Consider the following 26,005-nt stretch of genomic DNA (forward strand, 5'->3'; position numbering starts at 1 on the left):
TAAGGTCTCCCGTTGCTTCGTTGTTTTAAAATTTATTGATAATATTATTAATTAATATTGTTAAAAAAATGTTAATAAATAAATATACAGCCAAAATTCAAAATAAACATCGAAAGCACTACTCATATTTGGTCGTAAAAACCTATAGTTGTAACAGCCGATGACGATGTTATTAAGTACCTAATACAAAAGAATTCAGCCGGGACCTTTGATTTTGGTCAATATAACCGGTTTTTGTTCTACACGTTGTCGTCGTAAACGGTTTTGACTGTACTTCATATGATATATCAAATTAACGTGATCGTGACGCTTATCTACGATTTAAGTAGAGATGCTGTTGATGAATCACATGTAAACAAAACGCGCCATCTTTATTTTTCGTTTTCCACGTATTGTTTTTTTTCTGTATTATTTAAAAATGGAAGAGTCAAAGACACTGGAAACTTAGTTATAATTACAAGTGAAGTTACTATAAAGTTATCATTATTTTATCTTGAAATTATAAGAAACAACTCTAATTAAGAGAACTTCCTAGAAGGACAGACAATGTCGTAAGATAACTAAATATTGCGGGATCAGGTCGAAAGATCATTGTGAAGATAACATTTTTACCATTTTATTGTATGAGTTACTGCATTTTATCTTGCATACATGTTGTTCTTGGAAATTTCAAAGCAACTTGTTGTGTAGGCATAAAAACTGCTAAATTTAACATTTGTATGTTACAAAATTTTGATATTTTTAAAATTTCAACATTTAAATGGGTTTTTATATTACGTTAAATCTTCTACTCGAAATTTAATGCAATTTTCACATTTGGTTTGTAGCAGGTCGAGTATAACGCATAAAATAAATAAATAAATTTATTTATTTATATTCAAAAAATTATTAAAAATATTAATAAAATTAAAATGAACCATGAATTAATATATCTAGTCATAAATATTCTTAGAAACGTTAGTCAAACTAAAATATTAAAATAGTTCTCTGTATGAAATTTAACATATTTCACAGCGCTAAGGACTTGTGATTTAGTTATGTATTATGTGAAGCTTAACGTAGTTTGATTAGGCTTAAGAATTGTATTTTATGCTAGATACAAAATCTTTCATTCCTTCTCGATAAAATCATATTCGATAAAACTGTAAATTTCATACAATTTCAATCGCCCTCAAATACATACATCTACAATCTGCACTAGAACATTTAATATTCATATTATATCACGTGTATAAAATTTACGAGAAAATAGGTCAAAATAACGAACAATACGTATGAAATTTCCATAAAAGAATTTTAATTTGCGATTAAAATTCTGGCGCACGCAATTTAACAGTTTCATCATGCAAGTTTGGATATTTCAGGTTAAACTGAATACATAATATGCTATGTAGTCTTTTAAAGGGATTAAAAATAATTATTTCACAGTTGTACGATTGTGTAAGCTACACAGAAAATTTACAGTTCATTTAATAACAAAAACGTGTGTATACTTATTATGTGTTACATTTTATAACACACAAAATATATTGGAAACCCATATTTCGATATCGCTTAACATAATAAAATAAACTTCACAACAAAATTATTTGACACAAATAGAAAGCAATTACAATTACACTGATAAGAAATTAGTTTATTTCAACAACCCGTTATCTATTCATAAGTAAGTCACATTATATAAAGCTAAAGTTAGCGAAATTATTATTTAGCTAATCCGAAAACAAAGAATTAAGGCGTTATCAAACAAGTCCCAGTTACCATGGCAAGCAGAAAATTGATGTAGTGTTATCGTCTTGCACTCTCTACTTGTCCATATTAAAAACCGGAAAATGATATTCATAACGAAATTCGAAATTTTACGTTTATGATGCTTCAAGGGTTTTGGACCTGCCTCGACATGACTTATTTTATAGGAAAGGGGGCAGACGACCCTACGTGACGCGCAAAACGTAGTCATGGCATCCCATGGACGTCCATTCTAGTGCCGGCCTTTGAGGGACGATTATCATATCGTATCGTCGTATCTCCCAGAGAAGACACCCAGTCGATTCCACAGATCGCTAGTTCGTAAAACAAAAAGATCTTGTGAAGTTTATGATTTTCAAAATTGCGAAACGAATACAACTCTTCATGATATGTTTCCTAATACAAAGAAGCGTACAATTAATTATTATAAATTAACCATACGTAAAAAGTCTATTATATGTAATTGTTCATATTTATTTCGCACTAGTAAATAGCTATAACCTTTATACCCGTGGTTGCGATAAATTTTTAATGTTGGTATGTTTAATGACGCCTTAAGTTAATACAGGAAAATATCCCATTAGTGCACAATTATTGTCGATAGTCGAGTTTGAACGATTGTTTCCGCAGTGGTAATGAGAGCTTTTATGTCATTAACGAATTGTTTATCAAATGCCAGAATAGAAATTATTCGGAAATAACAATAATTCTAAGACTTCTCATACAATATACCTTGATTGTATTTTAAAGATAGTTTCTCTTTCTCTCAATGTTTATGTTTCTTTCTTTTATGATGCGTCTAACCTTTTCATTAGACGCCAGACAGGGTTCAGAAAAACCGATTATATATGTACTAGCAGACTCGACAGTTTCTGTCGTGTGTACTGTATACACCTGTTCAAAACACACAAAAAATTTAAGTTAATACTTTCATTCAACAATTATAAATCAAAACTATTAAAAACATCTAATTGTAAATATAAACATTCTGGAATCCACTAGAAAACACAAAAATTTCATCAAAATCAGTTCAGCCGTTTAAGAGCCGTATTATTACAAACACTGAAGATTTATATATATAAAGATTCTTCATACCAGATCTTAACATAAAATTCCATTTCTTTACTTTATGCGATGATTAGTAAAAACGTATCCCATATAATCGTTCAATAGTTTATTGTCAGCTATAAATTCCAACAATTTTTAGTTTAAAATATTCGATTGGAAATCTAGTATGAAATACTTTACCAATGATTCTTGTATTTTCTCTCGGTTTTAGAGCGATACAAAGACGGGTTCAAATGGAACATAGGGCAAGCAAGGAAGTAGGTCAAGAGTCAAATGCTAACCATCCACCACCACCACCACCCACCCTTTTGCAGGTGTCCAAGAGATCCAGGAGGCTCGCAAGAGCGAATTCATAAAATTATAAATATCTTTTTGAACCCATTCATCTATGTAAATAACATCACGTTTAAACCATAATATTGAATTTCTGCTATACATACAGTGGAAACCAGTTCAAAAAAGACATTTTTTGTCAAAATATTAATCAGAGCAGGTACCGAGAAATCTGGATCATAGTAAAGAAACCCGAAACGTCCCAAACCGGCTGCAACAAAAGCTTTGTATCTCTCTCATACACAGTGAACAAAAACGAGACAGGTACATTCACCAGCTTGCAAACATGTGTTAGCCAGTTTTTGTGTCAGCAGGTCATTTTAAAAGTACAGTTTTGAAGTTTAATCGAGAATTGATTCTGCAAACGATAAATTCAGCCCGTAGTTTCGTTGAACATAATATGTGATACTATACTGCACGCCACCCTTATGCCGGACGGTTCTCCGATATCCGAACTGTTAGAGATGTAAACGAAACATTGATACACATTGTGAAATATAATCCAGTACTAAGATAAATAATAAAACTTTATACAAAAACGTTTCATATACTTTGGATTCGTAATTTTCTAAGTTGCAACGGGCTCCATCATATAAATCTACCTAGGTCTAGATAAACTCAGTTACAATTACCAAACCTTTTAAACGTATTCACAATGTTCAGGGCCGCAAAACCGCCACGTTGGTTTAAATCCGCTATTGAATAAACTTCAAAAGATCGGTTTAACTCGGATTTATTTAAACCCTTTGATGTGCTTCTATGGACCATTGAGCCCGTGTGATTCTAATGGAATAGTCGTTAGAATACTGTCTTTTACGCAAATATCACATTATACATTTTAAAGTGAAAATTTGTCTAATTAAATATGAGGCGTATATACCATCACATATATATTACATTATAAAATTAAATAATTTCTTAACTTAACTTAACATTCCATTACCTATATCAAAATTAACGTAAGTACGAATAAAAACCTGTATGGTTTATACCTACAGATCTTTAATCTATGTATAAATAAAAACACATAGACGCCATATTTCTAAGTAATTTGCATTTTACTTTGTCAAACACCGCTTTAAGTATTAAATAGACCACAGACGTTATAAAGAAGTCAAGTTTCTCAAGCAGCCCGAACAGCAACCGGTTTAAAAAGAAACTACCGCTACTTACTGTCGCTGAAGAAATGTACTAAACATTAAATTATCACAAGGGAATAAAGCGGTTACGTACTGGTAAAAAGGCTTAGTTTACTGTAGCAATATTAATGTAATGACGCCTTTACTGTCGTTAATTATTCAATAAATAATTAAGGATAATTCTAACTACATATATTTAATTCCAAACAAAGTTCACTGTGGAAGCTGCCCCCGTGAACTTCGTTTCGCCTTAATATGTTTTTTAATTATTCCTTGTAGTAGGAACCAACATATGGAACATTTTGTTATGCTTCTCTATAAACACAGTTCGCTTTTATATAAAAACCTAAGTACTAAATGGAACTAAATTTTGTTTTGTTTTATATTTTTCAAATTATTGACTTTATATAAAAAATCAGAGTTCAATCCATTTAAATAAATTACTCGAATTGGTCCAGCCGTCTTCGAGTTTTGAGCTTAGCAACATATGCCATTCATTTTTATTTATACTTTTATGTATATATAGGTGTCATACACATATTTTTCGTTAATAATAAATAATTGATAAACACGATACTTACAAAAGACAAAGAAACTATAGACTGCGTTATTTTGTTTTAATAATTTGTGTCAACTTATTAAACGAGCGCTGTAGCGTAAAAAGCGTGTGGAAAAAAAGAATTATTATCTTATCGAGTTGCATTATCAGATGACATCCAAGTAGGGCTCACTTGTGTAAACAAAGTTATTATTTAAAAAAATAATTTTGAAAGTATATGATTACTATAAAACTGAACATATTTTTTCCAGAGTGACAACTATTGCGAAGCTAATAGTTTTTGCTAAAAACCAAATTAACACACACTCGACTAAGTTGGTCAATTGATATGAAAATTGGTCTGATGCATTCTTTTTCGCAGACCTAAAGCAATAAAATATAGAAAAATATAAATTAACAGTTATTGCATTTGTATAATAACCAACTGTGGAAGAAATTGCGGACATCCCCTAGGGTGATAAAATGAGGGTTCATAGTGTGTAGGTGTGTAGACACATTAGTGTTGTATGGGCGATTCTAGTTCATTAACAATTATATAACGCGCGAATTGAATTTACATCTTTTTATTTAGCCTGTAATGGTCCAGTGCTGGATGACAAGCCTTTCCCCTAAATTTACAATCCCGAACCCATTGATTTAACCAAATTCTTAAATTTATTCATAATTCAACGGACTTGACTGTTGAATAACCAACGGCTTATAGGTCAAAACTTTTTGCTAGTGAGCGGTTGAATGTTCACGTGCACATATATATGCAATCACGACATTGGCTCCAATTTCTAACAAACCTTCAACGTTGACGTAAATAAAACTCCTATATCGCGTGTCGACTTTAATTTAAAATAGAACCCGCAGTTAACGCTCAAGATTTACATTTAGCATAGTCGATTATGGTGATTTACAACTATCTAATATCATTTAGTATTAACAATATTGTATAAAGATAGCCTAGGCTCAGAAAATTAATTAAAATCTGGAAATATTTTGAATATTAATTGCCTTGATTTTCAAAGTGTTCACAATTTCTGGCTTTTATTAGCCAATTTATAAAATTAAGTAAAAAATCTCTAGGATTAATTTAAGCTAGGTAGATTTAATTCTAATAAGTATGCCTTAATAGAATAGAAGTCAACGCTAGATTTATAGAATTAACTCGGGGTGTGGTCAGCTGATCTGAACGCAGATGTAAAAAACAAACGCTTATCGATTTCCTGGAGCCAAATATCCCCAGGCCACGAACAGGTGATCAAAACAAGTAATTTTAATTTGTTGTAGGGTAATGTAATGGGATTTCGTGATGTATTTATTTATTTACTAGTATAGTAAAATAAATGTATCTCACCTTAATTCCGGAGCGTCCCTGTTGCTTCAGCAGCACATTTTCGGGCTTCATATCGCAGTGTATAATTCGGTTTTTGTTCAACGCGTGCAAACATTGTAACAGGCTGTGTGAAAACTTGCGGACGAGTTGCAAAGAGAAACCCTGGAACTTATTCTTCTTAATCAACTCGTACAGGTTTATGGATAGCAATTCAAAAGTTATACATGTGTGATTTCTGAACGTAAACGAATCGAACATGTGTATCACATTCATCGTGTTATCTTTGTCTTGTTCCCTGAGGTGCTCCAATATACGAATCTCCTCTTGAGCCTGCCTGTGGAAACGTTTCTCATTCCTGACCATTTTCAGTGCAACGTTCTCTCGCTTTTTGTGGTCGTACGCCTTTACTACTTGGCCAAAACTACCCTTACCGATCACTTTCAGTACCTCATAGCGATACGCGATGTGGTCATGTGGTATGTGGATGTAGGAGCCTTGCTCATTGTCGTACTGGCAGTTATTAGGAAAGCCGACCAAACCAGGTCGTTTCTTTGCATTCGCGCCTATGAAGTACACTTGGGGGTAATCGAATATCTCTCTATGTTCGTAGGGGGTAAGTTTGTTCATGTAGAGCTTCATGACCTGCTCGGGACTTGCAGCAGCGGCCGGTGGGCGCTTGTCGGGCGGCTGCGCGTTGGTCGCGGGCGGAGCGGGCGGCCCGGGCTCCAGCGGCGGCAGCGCCCCATCCCGGAGCAACGCACGCCCGAACGCGTGCGCGCTCCCTAAAGGCATATCACCGGTCATGGCCGAGCGGCCGCCGCCACCTCCACGCACTTCGGTCGCCGTGGCCGTACCGACCCACGCTCGCTCGAACACAGCACTGCACCTCACTGCACTTGCACTATTGGACGGCGCCACCCTGAACCACTACAACACATTTCACAAACGATAGGAGCGAGAACGACGCTTCCACTCACGGCACATTCCGTCTCGGGCACTGCGAAGGAGCCGTCAGTGATGATACCGTGCACCGCGAATGTGATACGCAAACAAAGACCCCCTTCCTTGCGTGTCGGCCCGACGACAGAACCAGAGAGAAAATAGAAACTGGTCCCACAAAGTCATTGAACCGTTCGACTGCGCAGAGAGGCGCGGAGTACATGAGTGCGAGCGAGATAGATTTTGCCATTACTGACAACCGTGTCTACAATCACAGATGGCGTTAAACTAAAATTACTTTATTGTTGTGGAACTCCTAGTAAAATGTTATGTAGGTAAAATGTAAAGTGTAATGCATTCTGATCAATAGTCATAAAATTAATATATTAAAAGTTTTATTGATATAACTAACGAATAATCTTATTTCGTATTATCTTCCTAATGTTTGTTCTAATATGGCATTATACATCAATAATATACCCGTACCAAATCCAGGACGTACTAACCAACGAGCAAAGTATCATAAGTCACAAACAAAATGTATCTTATGTATGAAAATCATTTTAGCATTTCATTATTCAATAATGGAATATACATATAAAGGAAAATAGTTAAAAAATATGTTACACTAGCTATCTGTCGGAATAACAGAAATTATTAAATATTGTCAGAAATAAGTGAAAACGAAATCTAATACAATATTTTAAATACAATTTTAATTTTTTTATGAGCCCTGTATCAATTAAAATTTGAAATTCTGATAAATTTGTCCTCTATTAAATAATTCAAATTAAACATACTTTAAGGAACTTGCCAAAAGTCTTCTCTATATGCAAGGTGGGCTGCATAGGTCCCTATGACGTACCATGCTTGTAAACGCATAAATGTTAAGTTCTGTACGCGTTAATTAAAAATCAAGTAATATGAATTCTTTAAGCTTGACTACTCGTGTCCTTCCTTTTCTCAATGCTCCTATAAAATAATGAATTCCCAGGTACATACTGTATTGATTCCCAGGCAAGTTCAAAGTTTATTGTGAAAAATATATTCTATATCTTCTAATATAAAACTTTACAAAACAAGTTTTGCCAATCATGTTTGTAATCAACAAGCTCAGGCTTGCAGATTTAAGGTCTACAATAATGCATAATGCACAACTTTTAATATATTTCAAATAAAATGAAAAAAAAAATCAATAAAGGAAGCAGAAATATTTTATTCTTACTTTAAAATTATATTGCATAATGCTTTTTTTTTGTTTACTGAGCACCGATAATTTTTTTTTTGTTTGATAAAAAATTATAAAGTATAGTATTTTTTTCTAGTAAATGTTCACAAAACAGAGTGCGACTTTGCAAGAATTACAATCTAGCCTATACAATAATTATGGCTTATAAGTAATATTATGTTGTTGTTACTAATAAATAGCTTAAACTGAGGTAAACTGAGTCTTAGTGTTCTATAATGTTTTGACACTATGTTCATGTGTCCAAGTACCGCACTTACACTCATATTTTCTACTCTAGGTTTTTTAACTTAAAAGGTTTAGTTCTCTTTAGGCGGTTTGAAGTTGGATTAATAACCAGTATATACTAAACCGTTTTTATAAACTAGATTTCTACTTATTTATTGTTTTTTTTTCTTGTACCTACAATGTTGTGACACTATAAATAAATTTAGATTTGTTTACAAAGCAAAATATTACAAAACAAACAGTTTTGGATCGTTTGCAAAAAATCCAACATATTCATTTTCTCAAAGCTTGCATAATCAACATTTTCTTTTCTTTTGAATGACCGCGTAAATTTAAGGTATAGCTTTCCCAACTTTTAAATGTTCATATTCATTGACAAAAAAAATATACATTTACATTGTTGTTTAATATTATTTTCGTTTTAGAATACTACTTTTAGGTGTTCCCTCAAATTGTAACTCTATAGTCTATGTAATATTCTCAGCCCTGCCATCTAGCGTCAGATGTTAAATAATAAACTGTGCATCTTCCATCCAATCCAGACGTCTTTTTCCACCAAGTATTTCTGTCATTTAATATTTTACATATTTCATGTACAATTGCAGTTATGTGGTAATTTTAAATTTATTTTTTCGATAAAACATGACCTTATCGTGTTACAATACAGTGTGTGAGTCTAAATATCAAATTGCTGCGTAAACAGATGTAAGTTAAATCTTTTCTTTTCATCTAACGTCTTACAAAGTGGTTTCTTTTTTTTATCTTATAAATTATCCCTTTTTGTGGCATGCTGACTAATACGTCACGTATTCGAGCGAGTGGGGGTCATAATTACGGTAGATTTTTACAAAAAAATCATACAAGTTAAATTTAATATCCCAATCGGTACTTAAAAATAATAGTTTTATTGAGCTTTAATTATAGCTATTAAACCTAGAATCAGTCATTGTAACGGATGTAGGTAGTATTTTTCAATGACAGGATACTGGTATGGAAGTCAGAATTAATTACGGTTCTTCAGGTATCTGATTTATATTAGATGTCATTTGACTTGTTTGGAAACCAGCCAGTAGCTATGTTTATATTTTATAAGTAATAACTCCATAGTATAGTATGTTGCCTCTTAAACTTTGTTATTATTACTGATATAGATGATTCATGTACACTATGTATGAATAAAATGAAGCTGTAATAGTCATTATGGTAACCTTAACACTTTGTGAGGAAACAGTTCTGTCTGTAAAACTATTAAAAAATCTATTATTTTGATGCTTGTTGTGGTTTATATAGGGGTTTAATCCAGAAGTCTAGTTAAAATAATGTAATCAGAAGTAATTAGTTCTGTTATTATATATTACCATAATAATAACAAGAGTTTCTACAATGAGGAAAATCCTTGAAACTCATTGTAGTTTCTGATTAATTTAATAATAATATTTATACTAATGCCTGAGAACCTGATATTTAAGTTGGGATTTTATGACAAAAATAAGTTATTTTGTGTACACTGAAATGTCCTTAGGGGCCCAATATCCACAAACTTATGAAAACTGAATTTTCTTTTTTAATTAAGTATTTCTTAAAAAATGTTTTATCACAAAACTATATTATTGGAATGGGCATATTTTTTTATATATTCTGGCCTGTGAAATTCCATGATCATGTCTAATGTATTTGTTTAAAAGGAAAGTTCCATTAGGTCAGTTTCTGATAATCATTGAATTATCATACATTGTTATGAGATAAGATAATTCTTTAGGAGCCACTTTCTTTGATTAAGAGTTGCCAGCCTTTATTGTAAATAAGGACTCTTTAAAAGGCAAACAAGATGAGTCATTTGTTGCATAGTGCAATTTGAAATAAGATATAGCATTTTACACATGCTTGTATGTTACATTTATATCCTATAACATTTCTCGTTAGCTATATTTTTCTGTGATATAAACAATGTTCTGATAACATGTAGCCAACAAGGTGTGATAACTATTTGGAATAGTGTTTATCATTGTATTTGGTATTTGTCAAAGATAGCAGTCATTTTCAATAAGAATATAACTTTAACTAATCTCAAATTTAGTAATAGTAAATACTTGATAAGGAATGTTGTAAGATTTCAATTCATAAGTTTATTATTTTTGACACATTTAAATTTTTACAGACAAATATCTTCACCATTTTGTATCCATTAAAAACCGTCACTAGGAATTAACTATTTAGGAGTGTTTGATTTGCTGAAATAAGTGAATCAATAAAATGAAATGAGGCTTGCCTATATACTTAACAATTAGGAGTGGCTAGCTCGACTTTCAATCCTCCCTTTATGTCTAGTTATATTTACCCTGTGATGAAATAAGACAGATCTATAATCTGTTCGTTACTTTAAACAGTAGTCAAATAGAATATACACGACTAACTACATTTTATGTCTTTTATAGTTAAAAGTTAAAATCTGGGTATTAGAAGAATAACAGCACATTTCACGGTAAATAGACACGATCACACGATGCAACGTTATACGTGACCTGACATTGAATGTAAATGTATATTGTATACCTGAATAGTTGTTACATGCTTTTGTTACACGAAAGGTATGCATATGCATAACTTTGACATATGAAAGCTTTTAACAGAAGTTACTTTAAACTTTGCAGTAATGATTTCTTGGTCAGACATTATCCTTTAATTTGACGACAAATTATCATAGAACGACGATAATGGCCATAGTAATTTGTTTAATGCTATGAGTGTTACTTATGACCGAACAATTACTTGCGGACTGAACTGAATTAACTGCGTAAAGTTGTTTTAGATTTTTTTTCACCTTATTAAGAACAATTTATATCTACTTATTACCTTCAATGGACGACCTGCAAATGTTTGTAAATTAATTTCATGAAACTAGCAAAAGAGACGTTTGACTATTAATCCTGTGTAGACGAAGGTGATGGTCATTTCTTGAAACGACACTTTAAGGACGTCTTTATCTGTAGCTTGAAAGACGTTCGAACAAGTGCGGCAATACAAGTATTTGGGAACTTGGGTTACAAACGAGTGAAGTCCTGATCAGAGATTAGTTCTGAAAATGAAATTGCCCAAAGATCCCTTATGGCATGGACATTTTTATAAGTTATTTCTAGAATACAAACTTACACGGTGCTTTTACTGTGTAGGGCGTTGTCCCATGAAAGCTTTTAAATGCGTCACGCATATGTCAGGTCAACGACACAAAACTGATCAGCTGATTTGAATATCTCTTTAAAAAAAATCATTCTTTCATTTTCATATTCGTTGATAGTCTGTAATGTCTCATGCCCGGTTATGTTTCTATTATCCAAACCCCACATGTCTTAGCAACCCGCATAGTATCTCCCTATAACTTTAAATAGACGTTAATTTATCAAAAGAAGGGTGCCTCGACAAAAATAATAAATTAAACCATTGAATTTGTGTTGACGACTGATAGCTAGTTATTCAAATTTAGCGGTAATAAAGTACAGAAGTAAAGAGATGGACGTCAAAAAGAATAGGGATATGTCCTGTAACATGACGGATTAGGATTCCTGCGCCACCCCTAATTTCGCCATATACTTTTACACAATTTAATTTAGGTCTCGCACAATATTCTAGCTGTAGCCAGTATACGTTTAAATAAGACGTATAATAGAAAGTATTTCGTTGTTTTTTTGTATTTCTATTAAAGACTTGAGCCCCTTCACCCTCTTATTTGTTCTATAAATTTAAGTAATGTTTGCGTATTCAAAAGTGGTTCCTTACTTTTGCTCTATACATTCTTCTTTTACTGCCTCTCCATTATTGGATGTTGGCTGTCAGTCTCTTGAAGCGCGTCATGTCCTGTGCCAGATGGAGCAACTCTTCAACAGTCGCAATACCCGTATACCACTCCATAACGTTGCGAAGCCATGATTTCTTCTACCTACCAAAATGCCGTTTACGCTGGATCTTCCCATAATAATTGAAGTGATGGTAGCGGTCATGGCGCAACACGCAATTTTTTCGTTAGAGACCTTCTGTATGCCAGCTTAAAGGAAGCATGTGACGTTAGCACCACATCTCACACGGCTCTTAATTGTCCAAGCGTTACAGCCGTACAGAACAATTATTGGCCAAATGTAACAAAGGAGAACTCGGAAGAAATCATTTTGTTAAAAGATCTTCGGGCAATTTCATAACCAGACCTATGCTCCTTATCAGGATTCCACTCGTTTGTAACCCAAGTTCCCTAATACTTGTATTGCCGCACTTGCTCCAGCGTCTTTCCAGCTACAGATAAAGTAAGTCTTAATGCGTCGTTTCATGATATCACCATCGCCTTCGTCTATACTGTGTGACCGTCTGTTTCGCTAGTTTCATGAATTTTATTTACAAGCATTTGCAGATCGTCCATTGACGAGGCTATTAAAACGTCTTTCAGTCCAACCTCTGACCCCTCAATGGCCTCTGATATAGTTTCTTCGGAAGATACATTGAATTGCAACGGAGACATTATACAACCTTGACGAACACCACGGTAAATACTGATCTCATCCGTTTCCTCGTGATGAACTTTCACGATTTCTTTTAGGTTTTTAGTCCTGATTCCTCTAAAATTCTTTTCATCAAGACTGGTGTCAATTAAACTTTTTAGGAGGACGTTATGATTAGCCGTGTCACATGCTTTCTCATAGTCTATAAAGCAACTATAGCTATACTTCTAATTGAATACAAAGTGCTTTAATACAAAAATAGTACTAAACTAGATTTAATAACCAGCCAAAGAATGCGATCGGCAGACGTCAAAATGTTACGCACAAAGTGACGCACGTGCTTTTTGTCAAGTGCCACGAAAATGATAGATAGCTAAATTTTTAGTCTGTATAAAATACTAAACTGTATTCTCTTTTTAAAATCACTTACTGTTAATACATTACTAAGTATCGGTGTTCCATTTCCAATTCATGCGAATGCGGAGCCATTTAATGATGTGTGTCATTAAATGGCTCCTAAGATAGACATATAGCTCGGATATTTTACTAAAATTAATTAATAAAAAAATTATCCATATTTGCCTTTTAAAAATATCACTAAAACATCTAATGATATACGCCGTATGAATCTTTGTTGGGTAATATTTTTTTATTAGTACATATATATTTCTATGGTAACGTCAACAAGTGCATGCATCTTATCAAAAATATCCGGCACCAGTTATTTTATTAATTGGCGATGGCTCAAAGATGTTAGTTTGTAGCTTAATAAGAATAGATATATATTTATTTAAATATTAAATTAATTTAGAATTTAATCACGAGCCGCTGCGGCTTGGAGATTGACATTCCAACGTTAAAATTACGGAGTAACTTTAAGACGACTATTAAATACTGCGGTATTGCTCGGAGTACCTTAAATTACGCAACTATGACTTCCAAAAAAATGTATGAGATATCAAATTATATATGTTTTTATTTTTAAATAAAATCAGTCTTCAGAAAAATAGTTGTCATATACAGGACCTGTAACGTGGAAGCATTAACAAGTAGCCTATAATGTAAGTTTCTTTGACACAATTCAAAGAATTCCATCGCTACATCTTCGCAGTCACCATTGTGTGATCTTTTTCTTCGAATTGTAATTTGTAACATTACATTGTTTATTATCTAATCTGTATACAATCCTTTAAAGATCATCAAAATTTACTATTTCTCTATTTTCTTTTAAAGTATCAACGTGACTCTTCTCTTAAAATTTGAATACTTTCAGAATCAAAACTTTACCTTCTTATAAAAAGACTACATATGCTATACCCTGAGTGTTATTTATACTTGTTTTAATCAACTTCTGAAATTATATCCACGCACTAAATACTAATGTTCCCTTTGACCTTTGAAACATATGTCACTTTACCTGAAACCCAATACTTTATATGAGTAACGGTAATTGATATGGCATTCAAAGGCCTTTTTGCAAGTTGGACAATAAATCGATATATTAGCGGCCGGTGTACGTTTTCTCTCATTTATTCGCCAGCCGTGTTGTCAAAAATAGGTATATCACGTAATGCATGTATTTAAGGCAAAGTTATTATATGACTCACCTTTTTGATTTGAACACCCATAAGAGGTACGAATGGTAAGTAGATCAATGATATTGTAATTAACACTTGTTTAACTGATAATAGAGGAAATTAATCGTGTACACCACTACGCTACTAATATTATCTCAATGTTATATAAGTAAAACAGCATGATAGATATGTAATTTTAAGAATTTTTTAACAAAAATCTTGTTTGGTAGACAAAGTCAAAAAATAAATAATAATAAATCAGTGTCGCTACAACTTTTTAGGTCTGGTCCTTAAATGTCAGTTTCAATTTTATGATCATTTGTCAATCTAACAGGTAGGTGATCAGCCTCCTGTGCTTAACACACGCCGTCGACTTTTTGGGTATAATGCAGGTCGGCTTCCTCACTATGTTTTTCTTCAGCATTCGAGCGAATGTTAAATGTTAATTGAAAGAAAGTCCATTGGTGCATAGCCGTGTATCGTACCTAAGACCTCAGAGATAAGAGTCGCGAACTGAAGTTACTAGGCATCACTGCTCTGCTCAAAAAATCATAGTTCTTATATAGAGTTAATTCAAAAGATTGCAAAATCTTCAGTGTGTTAATTTACAATACGTTCTGATAAGGCGACAATCGGAAATATTGATCAAATCATAAAAATGGAACAGAAATTGGTGACTTTTAAATCGTCAATTACATAAAAATTATCTGCCTCGTTGATCAAATGGTTTGCATGTTATAACTGCAGGTCATGAAGTAAAGTTGAAAATGAAATATATAGGCATAGGCAAAACATTATAAGAAAATTCTGGTAACCCTAAGTCATGAAGCTAGTGATGCTTGAATTAAATACTTCCGTGGCTCAGATGAGCACGTAAAGCTCTTGGTCTTGCAGCTGCTTTTTTGACTGCGGTCCAAAGTGTGTATGTGTAAATAGGTGTTTGCCCAGTCATTGCCATTAAGCCGCCTCATCTTAGTCTAGACGACGTGGAGGAAATAATAATTATTAATAATGAACCGGCTTCAACAAATCCGAACAGAGCTTATCTGTGTATTTTTTTAACGATAGTAGTAATTAAAAATTAATGTCGCTTTACGAAGCCGATAAGAATATCGGTTAATAAATGTTTATTGTGCAACACTTAATCGAAAAACTACTAGACTGCACTGATTTATTTCTATGTGTTTTCATTATACTATGAAGAAAATATTTCAAGTATCTTTTGCTTGGGTCGGAATGGTTTGATAAAATATACAAGTTACTATAATATTACTATAATATACAAGATACACTTGTATATATCAATATTAAATGTAATCTTTTTAAGATTTTTTTTGGATCATAAAAATATTGCAAACATGTTTTCATTACAGTCTTGATCTTGAAGTGCTATTGTAATGAATCAAAATAACTTGTGAATGACTCTCAACTTTTGCTTAGAGTTCAATTTGTTCTTGAAGTTTATCTTTCTTCACTGTCTCGAGCTTTTCATGAGAAGTTAAAATATAACTACGTTTGTTAATACCACAATTATTAATATCATGAATACTTAATAAGCACTGAAGTAGTAAAAATATATTATTGTACAAAAGTACCTGTTGTTTCGAATTGTTATAACAATCTTCTACATATCATAGGAGACGACGTAAATCGTTGTATTTTGAGGCGATAGTACACATATATAAAAATGTAAATGTGCGGTAATAGTCTTATTGTAGTAAGTAGTTGTAGTAGTGTAATTTAAGACAGTTTAGGATAAAGATTTGCCGGTCTGTTTGCAGTGTACAAGCGCCATATTTAAATATTTAAAAATATACATTTGTGAGATAGCTACGTATTGCTAGAATATTGTACAAATTAATTAAATTCCGAAGTTCATTTACGGCTATAGCACCCTCTCAAATGAGATATTTTTTCCCCACTTTCCATGTCAGCGATTCGAGTCGCCATTTCATTGCAACCAACGGCCTTCGGACATTTTATTTACTATGAAATTAATATTTGCTTTATATTTAGCGCAAAGTTAAATGAAGCACACTGAATTATTTTCTTACGTTACTCTAAATTATTTATAAAAATAAAATGGAAAACGAAACCAAACATAGCCTCATGATAGAGAATATACGATTCTGGATAGATCGAAAGCCCAAAATGTACGCTCCTGCGTCATCGTGGTGCTTTAAATAATAGAAGATTGGTTTACTCTATGTTAATTTATGTCTCGCCTGCAAGAATAGAATATAAGCCAAATTGTTAATTGCTATGTAACTAATGAATGCAATGTAACATTCGAAGAGAGTGCCTACGTTTGGTTATACTCCCGGCGTAACTCCACATGATTTAGTTGCTATGAAATGAATGACTGCAAAGTAATAGTTGAAGAGAGTTTCTGCGTCTGGATATACTCTCGGGGCGTAACTTCGACGATTTAGAAAATCGCCACGCTTGTACAGCCTTGGCTCGTACAGAGTACATTTGTATTTTCTTAAATTATGGTAGAATAACACAAATCACTCATTTGATTTGGTATTTATGATAAAAAGGCAATCGTTTTGTTAAAAATACTAATTGTTTTTAACTTCAATATGTACCTGAAACATATTATGATGTTCGTCTTTCCATGTCACCTCGACTTGTAAGTTGAATTTTCTTACGTTTAAACATATTAAGATACAGATGAGTTACCAGCTGTAGTAAAATTGTGCAGTTGTAATATATGCATCGATATTGGCTTCTTTTCCCTGGCGATTCGCCAAAATACGACAGTAATTAGTATTGCTAGCTGTTTTTTACACTTGACGATTTATTAGCACCGTCCATTGTTTTAGTGTCAATAGAATATAAGTTATAAAAACGGGTTCAAAGACTGCCAATTGCCTACGAAACAAATCTACAAGTGACAAGTGTAGCGAAATTTAAATGTTACGCGTAAATAAACATTCTACTATAAATTTCATATAGCTGCTGAATTCTGATTTAGTAATTTGTGAAGCTCTTTCATACCAAATTAGTTAATTTCTTTAATAAATAAATAAAACCAAAAGAAAAGTCATTAAGTAATGTATAACTCACAACCCAATTGTCATTGTGTTTACACACACAATTAGTGGCGCGACACCTTAACTAAGGGAGTGTTCAAGTATTACGTCACGCAATTTTTGGAGATTCTTTGAGGGGGGGGGCATGAAACGCGCCGTAACGTTTCTGTATCCAATAGTAAAACGTTTCGTGACCAACCCTAGTAACTCTTTATATCTAAAATTTACCATTATGTGGTGTAAAGTACTGGAAAGTGGAAAATAATATTAACAATAACGCGTAATTCAATCGCCGCCCCGCATCGTAAGGTTTTACAAGAGGACACCCCCCCCCCCCCTAAAATTATTAATACTTGTAATACTTGAACGCTCCCTAATCCTGTTGCATCCTGCAAGCTACCCCAGCCACTTCAATATCGATTCCGATATCGATATTGAGTATTTATATTTACTAATATCTATACTAAATTAAATAACAAACTGATTTTCTATCGGCGAAAGTTTTCTCGAGTCGGTGTTTTGGACTTTGGTCGGTTGAATTGTGTATATCAAGTAAAAGTAAGAAATTCTTTTTTTCAATAATTATTTAAGTTAACAAAGACCCTAATGACGTCAACTTTCGCGGAAACTCAATTTCGATTTCATATATTTTTGTCTCAATACTGAAATACTTAATATTGAAATCGAAATGGCTATTGTAGTTACATTACAATACATTTCTATCTACTACCACTAGGTAAAATCTTTAAGGCTTATGTAAAAATGGGCATTATACAGCACTGAATAAAAGTTATTATATTTTGCGTTTCCGCAGATTTGCTTCTTAGTGTCATGAATTGGCTATGTGCGTAACTATTATAAGATTGTTTAAAAAATCTAAACTTTGATAGACGTTTTATACAAATGTAACGACTCACGAAACAGTCGAAAACAGACATTTAAAACCATTATTTCGACCTAAATCGCAGAAGTGCCTATTAGCCAGCCTGATTCTGGGGCACTCGTTATTGGGACCCTCATTTGTCCGTACTTTTATAGCTAAAAGCTTAAGCGACTGTGAAATATTGTCTGCAGTTAATTTGCCTTTCTATATATCTATTTGATTTGATTAAGAGTCGCTGGTTATTTTTTTTACGAATATATTTTTATAAGACCTATCATAGTTAAGTCATAATTTATATTGAATAAATAATTAAAAGAACCCTAGAACTTATTATATTGCCTTTGTGTTTAAACTTTATTATGAGTATGATAAGACTAATTACACTAGTCAGTGTGTATATATTAGTTAAGGGCCTATACGGTCGCACAACTCCAAAACAGTACATTGTTTCTTTCTATCTAGTCATCGTTTCTTGAAGTATTGCGAATGGAAAAAATATATGGTGGGGTTGAGTAGTTTATGTATCCATTTTGAAAGACCGATACACGATTTAAATAACTGCTCGATAGGAAAAAATCCAAACATAGCCAATTTTTGACACCTTGAATTCATTTTATGACGAAAATGAATATAGAACATGATTTTGAAATTTAGACGATATATTTTATCGCAAGCCAAGTAATCCATTTCAGAAAGAAATTTGATAAAATTACATTAATTTTAAGTTTTACATAAACATTTATTTAGTTTTATTCAATATTTTAATGGTTATAATGTTATGGTGTATATGTCATTGGTCTTAGTATATAAGTGAATTATTTAAATAATATGTTCAGTGTTCTGGTGGGCGGAACTGTGTCCAGTTTTTGTTTCCACCACACCAACTTCTTTTTTATTTAAGATTATGTATAAAATAAATAAATCAATCTACCTGTTGGATTTGTGGGTCACCTATTTAATTGCTAAATGCGAGTGAAACTAATAATATATTATAGACACTAGAATATTCCTTAAAGAATTAAGTACCGAGCCTAAAGTATTAGGCCTGTGAAGATTTTCGCATTTATTAATGATTGTATAGCCAGTCCTAAATATAATCCTATTATACTATTTATTACATTAAGTTTTGACACTATTTGAAACTCATCATTTTCATTTCACAGTCCAAAGGTTCAGCTGAGTGTTCACAATTCTTTAACTTTCGAATTAGTCTGTTTTGACTATGATATTTTATCACACGCAGACTCGAACGTATGTATTTGATTAAAAAGTCTGCTAAATATAGATAATAAGTCAGATGTTCATATTAAAATTTATAGATATCATGCAAAAAGGGCAAGAACCCCGAGGAATTTATAAAGTAGCGTCTACATTTAAGATTGTCATGAAGCTAAGAGTTGCCATGACCTAATAGACTATGGCTGCTAGATTGAGGTCAAATGCTTACCTGTTACTGGGAAAAGGGCAGTAACGTTTTTAATATAAAAAATAAATCAATTGCACTTACTTGTTATATCCTTTTTAGGTCTGGCCCTCAGATTTCTGTATCTGTTTCATGATCATTTGGTTGTTAGATTATAGGCACGCCGTCGACTTTTTGGGTCTAAGGCAAGCCGGTTTCCTCGCGATGTTTTCCTTAATCGTTTGAGGAATGTTAAATGCGCAATAGAAAGTCCACTGGTGCACAGCCGGTGATCGAACCTACAACCTCAGGGATGAGAGTCGCACGCTGAAGCCACTAGGCCAACACTGCTTTTTTAATATATATGTTCTAGTATATTCTCTAAGGAGTATACTTAGTTGTGTCAGTATTAAAGCTGTGTGTAATGATAAAGGATATTTGCAGTTATTTTTCACCTTATATCATGGAAGAAGGCTCGCAAGTGCGTTGCCGGCTTTTTAACAATTGGTACGCTCTTTTCTTGAAAGACCCTAAGTCGAATGGGTTCGGAAATACTTCAGTGGGCAGCTGGTTCCACATAGTGGTGTAGTGTGTTTAGTGGTGGTTATAAATTATGTTTACTAGGTCAACCTCGGTTTAAGTTGTATTATTAAATAAAGAAAACAGTTTATCTATTTCAATTAGATTTGTCGAACAACTTCCCATTATTATTGAATACTAGGTCAACTTCGTACCTACATATTTTATACATTAAATCAGTTTAAAGGTTTCTGATACACTATGTGTTATCTTTTTATGTGTTGTGTAAATATATAAAGATGTTGGTTTTCCGACTCGCGTAATTGCCCAGAACAGCAATTGAGTTGTATATATATATAGAAGATATTTCATATATTGACAAATGAATTCTAATATTTTCTTTTTTATCTTTACTCGTTATTTTGATGACTGACTAAAGGTGTCCCATACCAAATTATGTACATTTTATAAGCAATATAATATAATTATATTATATAGTATAATGATGTATATATTGTATAGTACGCGATTTAGGCTGAAATTAACAAGAATTATTTACCTAACATTTATTGAATATATATTTTATTTGGATGATTTGTGTTCAACACTTAAATGTATAATCGCTAAACTAGAAAGCGCCATAAGGATGGAACGTGGCTTTTAGCATTTTTTCCAACCGGTTCTGCTAATGGAACCATCTCAGATAAGCCTCTTAAATTATTAACCCGTCATACTAATCCCGAAGTGAGGGTTGAAATATAATGTCACGAGAAACATGCTTCTTCACATACGTTTACAAACAAATCAAATGACAAGTTTTACTTCAGATTTATGCATTTTGTCTTCTAACTGTTTAGAGAAGTAATGGCATTTGTTAGCAGTTACAATATTTTTTATGCAAACACAACCAACCATCATATAGCCTTGAATTATATCAAGTAGAGTAAAGTGCCTTAATATTTTTTTAGTTCGAAATTCAAACGTATTTACTCCGATTACAAGTCTAAATATCTGAATCTCGAAGAACTCGGGGAGATATCTTTATAATTAATCGCAAAATATGTTGCCAAGCCAACACTATCACGGGTGGACCAATTCGAGTATTTTTTATTTATTCCTCTGATCTCTGTGGTTTTTATGGACAAAAAAATTATAACAATATCCGCTAAGTCAAAAGTCAAAGTTCAAATCAATTACAAAACTTGTCTTGATAACCGTTGAATTTCGTTAACATTACTAATAAGTGATATAGAATTTACATGTGTACATATTAGATAAATTATTATTTATGTATTAATTTATTTCATAAAATAAAAATTCTTTGATCATACGAAAAACGTGACGTTTATAGAAGTAAGTCACTAAATGGAAAAAAAATATCACCCAGTTATGTTATGAATACGATACGCAAACGCGTACATCTTTTAACATTCTTTTGTAGTAATATTAAAGGCGAAAGGCCAAGTCGAGGTTCGAGGTTGCGCTGAGTTTTATTGCATTTAAATTTTAAATGATTTGAAGCGATTAGTGTGAAGTTTAATCATGGCAACTATTCGAATCTAGCAAAACAATTTTTTTTTAATGTTTTTTTTTAAATTTATTTTGCTCTAATGTTTATATATCTATATATGAACGTGATAAAACATTAATTATTTTAGGCAATGTACGTTTATTATTATAAGACACGGAAATCTTAAATCCTTTATCGAATCAAAACGCAATACTATTTTACATTAAGTTGACAGAATGTAAATCTTTGTAATTTTTGAAGCTGGTCAAAAACGGTCACTTATGTGCGCTAAACTAAAATAGAATGTCATATATCCAGTTTAACTATGTTAATACTACTTACATAAGTGCGTTTCAAAATTACATAGAAAGGGGTCTATTATGTTATGCTGGATTTAAAGGCTTGAATTGTCATAATATACAGTTCAACTATGTTAATACTACTTACATAAGTGCTTTTCAAAATTACATAGAAAGGGTTCTATTATGTTATGTTTGATTTAAAGGCTTGAATTTTCATATCAACTATGTTAATACTACTTACATAAGTGCGTTTCAAAATTACATAGAAAGGGTTCTATTATGTTATGTTTGATTTAAAGGCTTGAATTGTCATATACAGTTCAAATATGTTAATACTACTTACATAAGTGCGTTTCAAAATTACATAGAAAGGGGTCTATTATGTTATGCTGGATTTAAAGGCTTGAATTGTCATAATATACAGTTCAACTATGTTAATACTACTTACATAAGTGCTTTTCAAAATTACATAGAAAGGGTTCTATTATGTTATGTTTGATTTAAAGGCTTGAATTTTCATATCAACTATGTTAATACTACTTACATAAATGCGTTTCAAAATTATATAGAAAGGTTTCTATTATGTTATGCTCGATTTAAAGGCTTGAATTTTCATATCAACTATGTTAATACTACTTACATAAGTGCGTTTCAAAATTACATTTAAAGGTTTCTATTATGTTATGTTTGATTTAAAGGCTTGAATTTTCATATCAACTATGTTAATACTACTTACATAAGTGCGTTTCAAAATTACATAGAAAGGTTTCTATTATGTTATGCTTGATTTTAAGGCTTGAATTCATAACCCCAATGAACGTTTTGAGCTGAAATACCGGTGCGGTTTGGCAATTTCAAAGTTGTTTCGACGTTTGATTGCGCCGTTTAATAACTGAAAAACTTTGCAATTACAGTTTCTGCAATAACCCTAGGAAAACTATTATTTTGACTATACATTTAAGACATACATGTTGGTTTAGTGGGCTAAACTTGCAATTATGGGCCAAACGGAGTTTTGATTTTATATTCTGTTATAATATAGCGATGTACCCTATCTATGATACTTTATTACTTTCTGTAATGTCTGCATTTCACATCAAGAGATGAGACTATAATAAAAATAATTACTCAGTTGGGCATCATCCCCCGTCGCAGCAACACACAGTTCGGTCGTATCCTGAATATATATATTTTTTAAACCCAATAACCGTGATAACCATAACAGTAAGCAATTAACACTCACTCCTACGGTGAAAGCATTGTGAAATAGTACGCGTTAAAACCCAAAATTCTAAGACATACGTAAAAAAAATTATCGGCTTTAATTATTATCGGCTAAAATTAAAATATTATTAAAATTATAAAGAAACGGCTGCAATCTAGGCCAAGACCCTTTTAGGGTTTTAATTTCAACTGCACTAGACTGGACTGGACTGTATATGTTGGCTATCTATGAGTCGTGTGGGGAAAACATTGTTAAGTTTCATTGATTATTTTTAGTTAAGAGAATAGGCGACACACAAGCCTAAAACATAAGAAATTATTTTTTCACCGGATAAAATCACGTACGCAATATTAAGTATACTGTTTAATAATAATATTCCTAATTTATACTACAAAACTGTACTTTGTTTGTACTTCAATTATCAAAAACAATTTTAAAAGACTCGACTTTTCCAAATAACAATTCGTATTCGTGATACTCTTAAGTTTTGTAAGATATAGCTCTTTCGTACAACTTTTATTGAAATATTGACCTTGTTCTCAAAAGAGTGGGGTAGACAGGGGGACATAAATTGTTAGTATAGTAGCCCTCATATTTTCCTAGTAATGTTATGTATATACGACATTCATACTTGTGAAATCTGGCAATTGCTCCGCGTTGTTATGCTGTCCTGGTACTGTCGCATATTCTGCTTAAATTTTTGCTGGTCTTTCAGATTTGGTTACAAGTCGATAATGCTACGGTAGCACTAAGAAGGTTGGCCCAACGCGTTGGTTACTAATCTTCATGCCTTCCTTCGATTTGGCTCTCCTCGGGCTGTTCTTAGATTTCAGCAGTCACGTTCTGCTGTTATAGTTGCGTATTTAGTACAAATAATTACAAAAACCAACTAGGTCTAATGTTAGACTTTGTTTACGTGTGTGTAAAATATTAATAACATTACAAAACTTTATACTTATAGCGTAGTAAGATACTTTTACGATGGAGAAAGTTAATTGCGTACCAATTTATGTCTGAGTGATTCAACGTTTAATTGATTTAGACTCGTCGATATTTGGTGTGCATTGCGTACATTCAAAAATAGATTGCGCCTTTAAGGAACCATAATACTAAGAAAGTATGGTATAGTAATAATGAGCTTTATTTGCTTTGAATGTGATGTGATGGAGTACTTTATTTTGACAGTACATGCAAATAGCTTATAATACTCTGATATCAAACAGTTTCAACTGTAGAAAAAATCTTAACTCATCATAAATTTAAAGTAGTCAATGAATATATTGATTAAACGAAATTAGTTGCGCCTTTAGGTTTGTTTTTCTTCAGATTTTTGTATCTGTTTCGAAATCATTTGATTTTGTCTAGGCAAGTAGGTGATCAGCTTTTTATGTTACGTGTTGGTGTCTGCTTCTGTGATTTATTGGGACTATGGCATGCCGGATTCCTCACAATGTTTCTTGGTATGAGCGGGTGTTAAATTCGCACATAGACAGGAAATGCATTGGTGCACATCCTACGACCTCAGGGTTGAGAGTTGCACGCTGAAACCACTGTCAACACTGCTTAATAATGTTTGATTTTATTGATTTAAATGTCAAGGACACCTTGCAACAAATAAACGTGTTAAGTCTGTTGCTACTAAGATTCTGTTGAAAATACTTCTTCAAAGCTAAAAAACGTTTAACTTTATCTGTGATCTGTGTCTATATTATGGATTTCATCCATACACACTAACTAACAACTAATAGTTGAAAATGTAAAATGCAAGTGTAGTTTTGTCTCTCTGATGGTATGGTTACTTGGATGTAAACTAATAATTATTATATGCCCATATATTTTGGCACAGACGTACAAAAATCGATTGCAATTAACCTAGTAGATAAACGAATTGGATTACCGCTATAAAGCTATAAATTAGCTAGCATGTCTGATGCTTGTTTCGTAATTAATTTTCAAATGTATTTCTAGTTAATGAGACAAGAAAGTAGCGGTAAATTTAGTTTTGTAAGAAAATATTACAGATTTGATTGTTTTAGGGTTTGTTGCGTTTGATACCCATCTTGTGATATCACATTGAGCAGACACATTTCTGCGCCTGTTTTAATTATTCTTTATATGCATGAAGCATTCATGATGCAGCCTTCTGTACCTGACATTGTTAACTCTATAAATGCCGGTTGCCTTGTTTTTAGTTCACAGTACTAGAATAGAACGAACTTTGTACTAATTTATCACTTGTTTTTTCCTATGTTTAGTTACATTTATCTCGTCTCTCGAATCCATAAACATTATAATGTGTGACGGTGAAATTGAAGAATGAAGTTATATAAAGTATTTCAGTCGGCACTTGACTAAACGAAACGGGCAAGCGTCACAGCTTGTTCCGTTTATGGATCGATTCAATTGAAGTTATAGCCGAGAAACGCATTCATAAATATTGAGCTAAAAATACAAAATGCGTTTGACTTCGTATGAATTATCGA

At 32.5% G+C, this 26,005-nt stretch overlaps 2 protein-coding genes across 10 annotated transcripts in view; one reads left to right on the top strand and one right to left on the bottom strand.

Moving 5' to 3' along the window:
* LOC123714809 (dual specificity tyrosine-phosphorylation-regulated kinase 2) overlaps positions 1-7,302 on the bottom strand; it is a 105,078-nt gene extending 97,776 nt beyond the window's left edge. For 3 of the 4 annotated variants that reach the window (XM_045669350.1, XM_045669348.1, XM_045669349.1), the window contains exon 1: positions 6,191-7,302. In XM_045669350.1, coding sequence (XP_045525306.1) covers positions 6,191-6,973 — 783 coding nt within the window. In that variant the 5' untranslated portion in view covers positions 6,974-7,302. The remainder of the gene's footprint in view (positions 1-6,190) is intronic. The other variant, XM_045669351.1, reaches the window with a different exon arrangement.
* A 1,812-nt stretch (positions 7,303-9,114) lies between these two features.
* The window catches only part of LOC123715000 (transmembrane and coiled-coil domains protein 2), a 37,007-nt gene continuing 20,116 nt past the window's right edge, over positions 9,115-26,005 (top strand). For all 6 annotated transcript variants that reach the window (XM_045669753.1, XM_045669756.1, XM_045669757.1 and 3 more), the window contains exon 1: positions 9,115-9,287. The gene's annotated coding sequence lies outside the window, so the exon portion shown is untranslated. The remainder of the gene's footprint in view (positions 9,288-26,005) is intronic.

The sequence above is a fragment of the Pieris brassicae genome, chromosome 10, assembly GCF_905147105.1.
Source record: "Pieris brassicae chromosome 10, ilPieBrab1.1, whole genome shotgun sequence".
Taxonomy (NCBI): Eukaryota; Metazoa; Arthropoda; class Insecta; order Lepidoptera; family Pieridae; genus Pieris; species Pieris brassicae.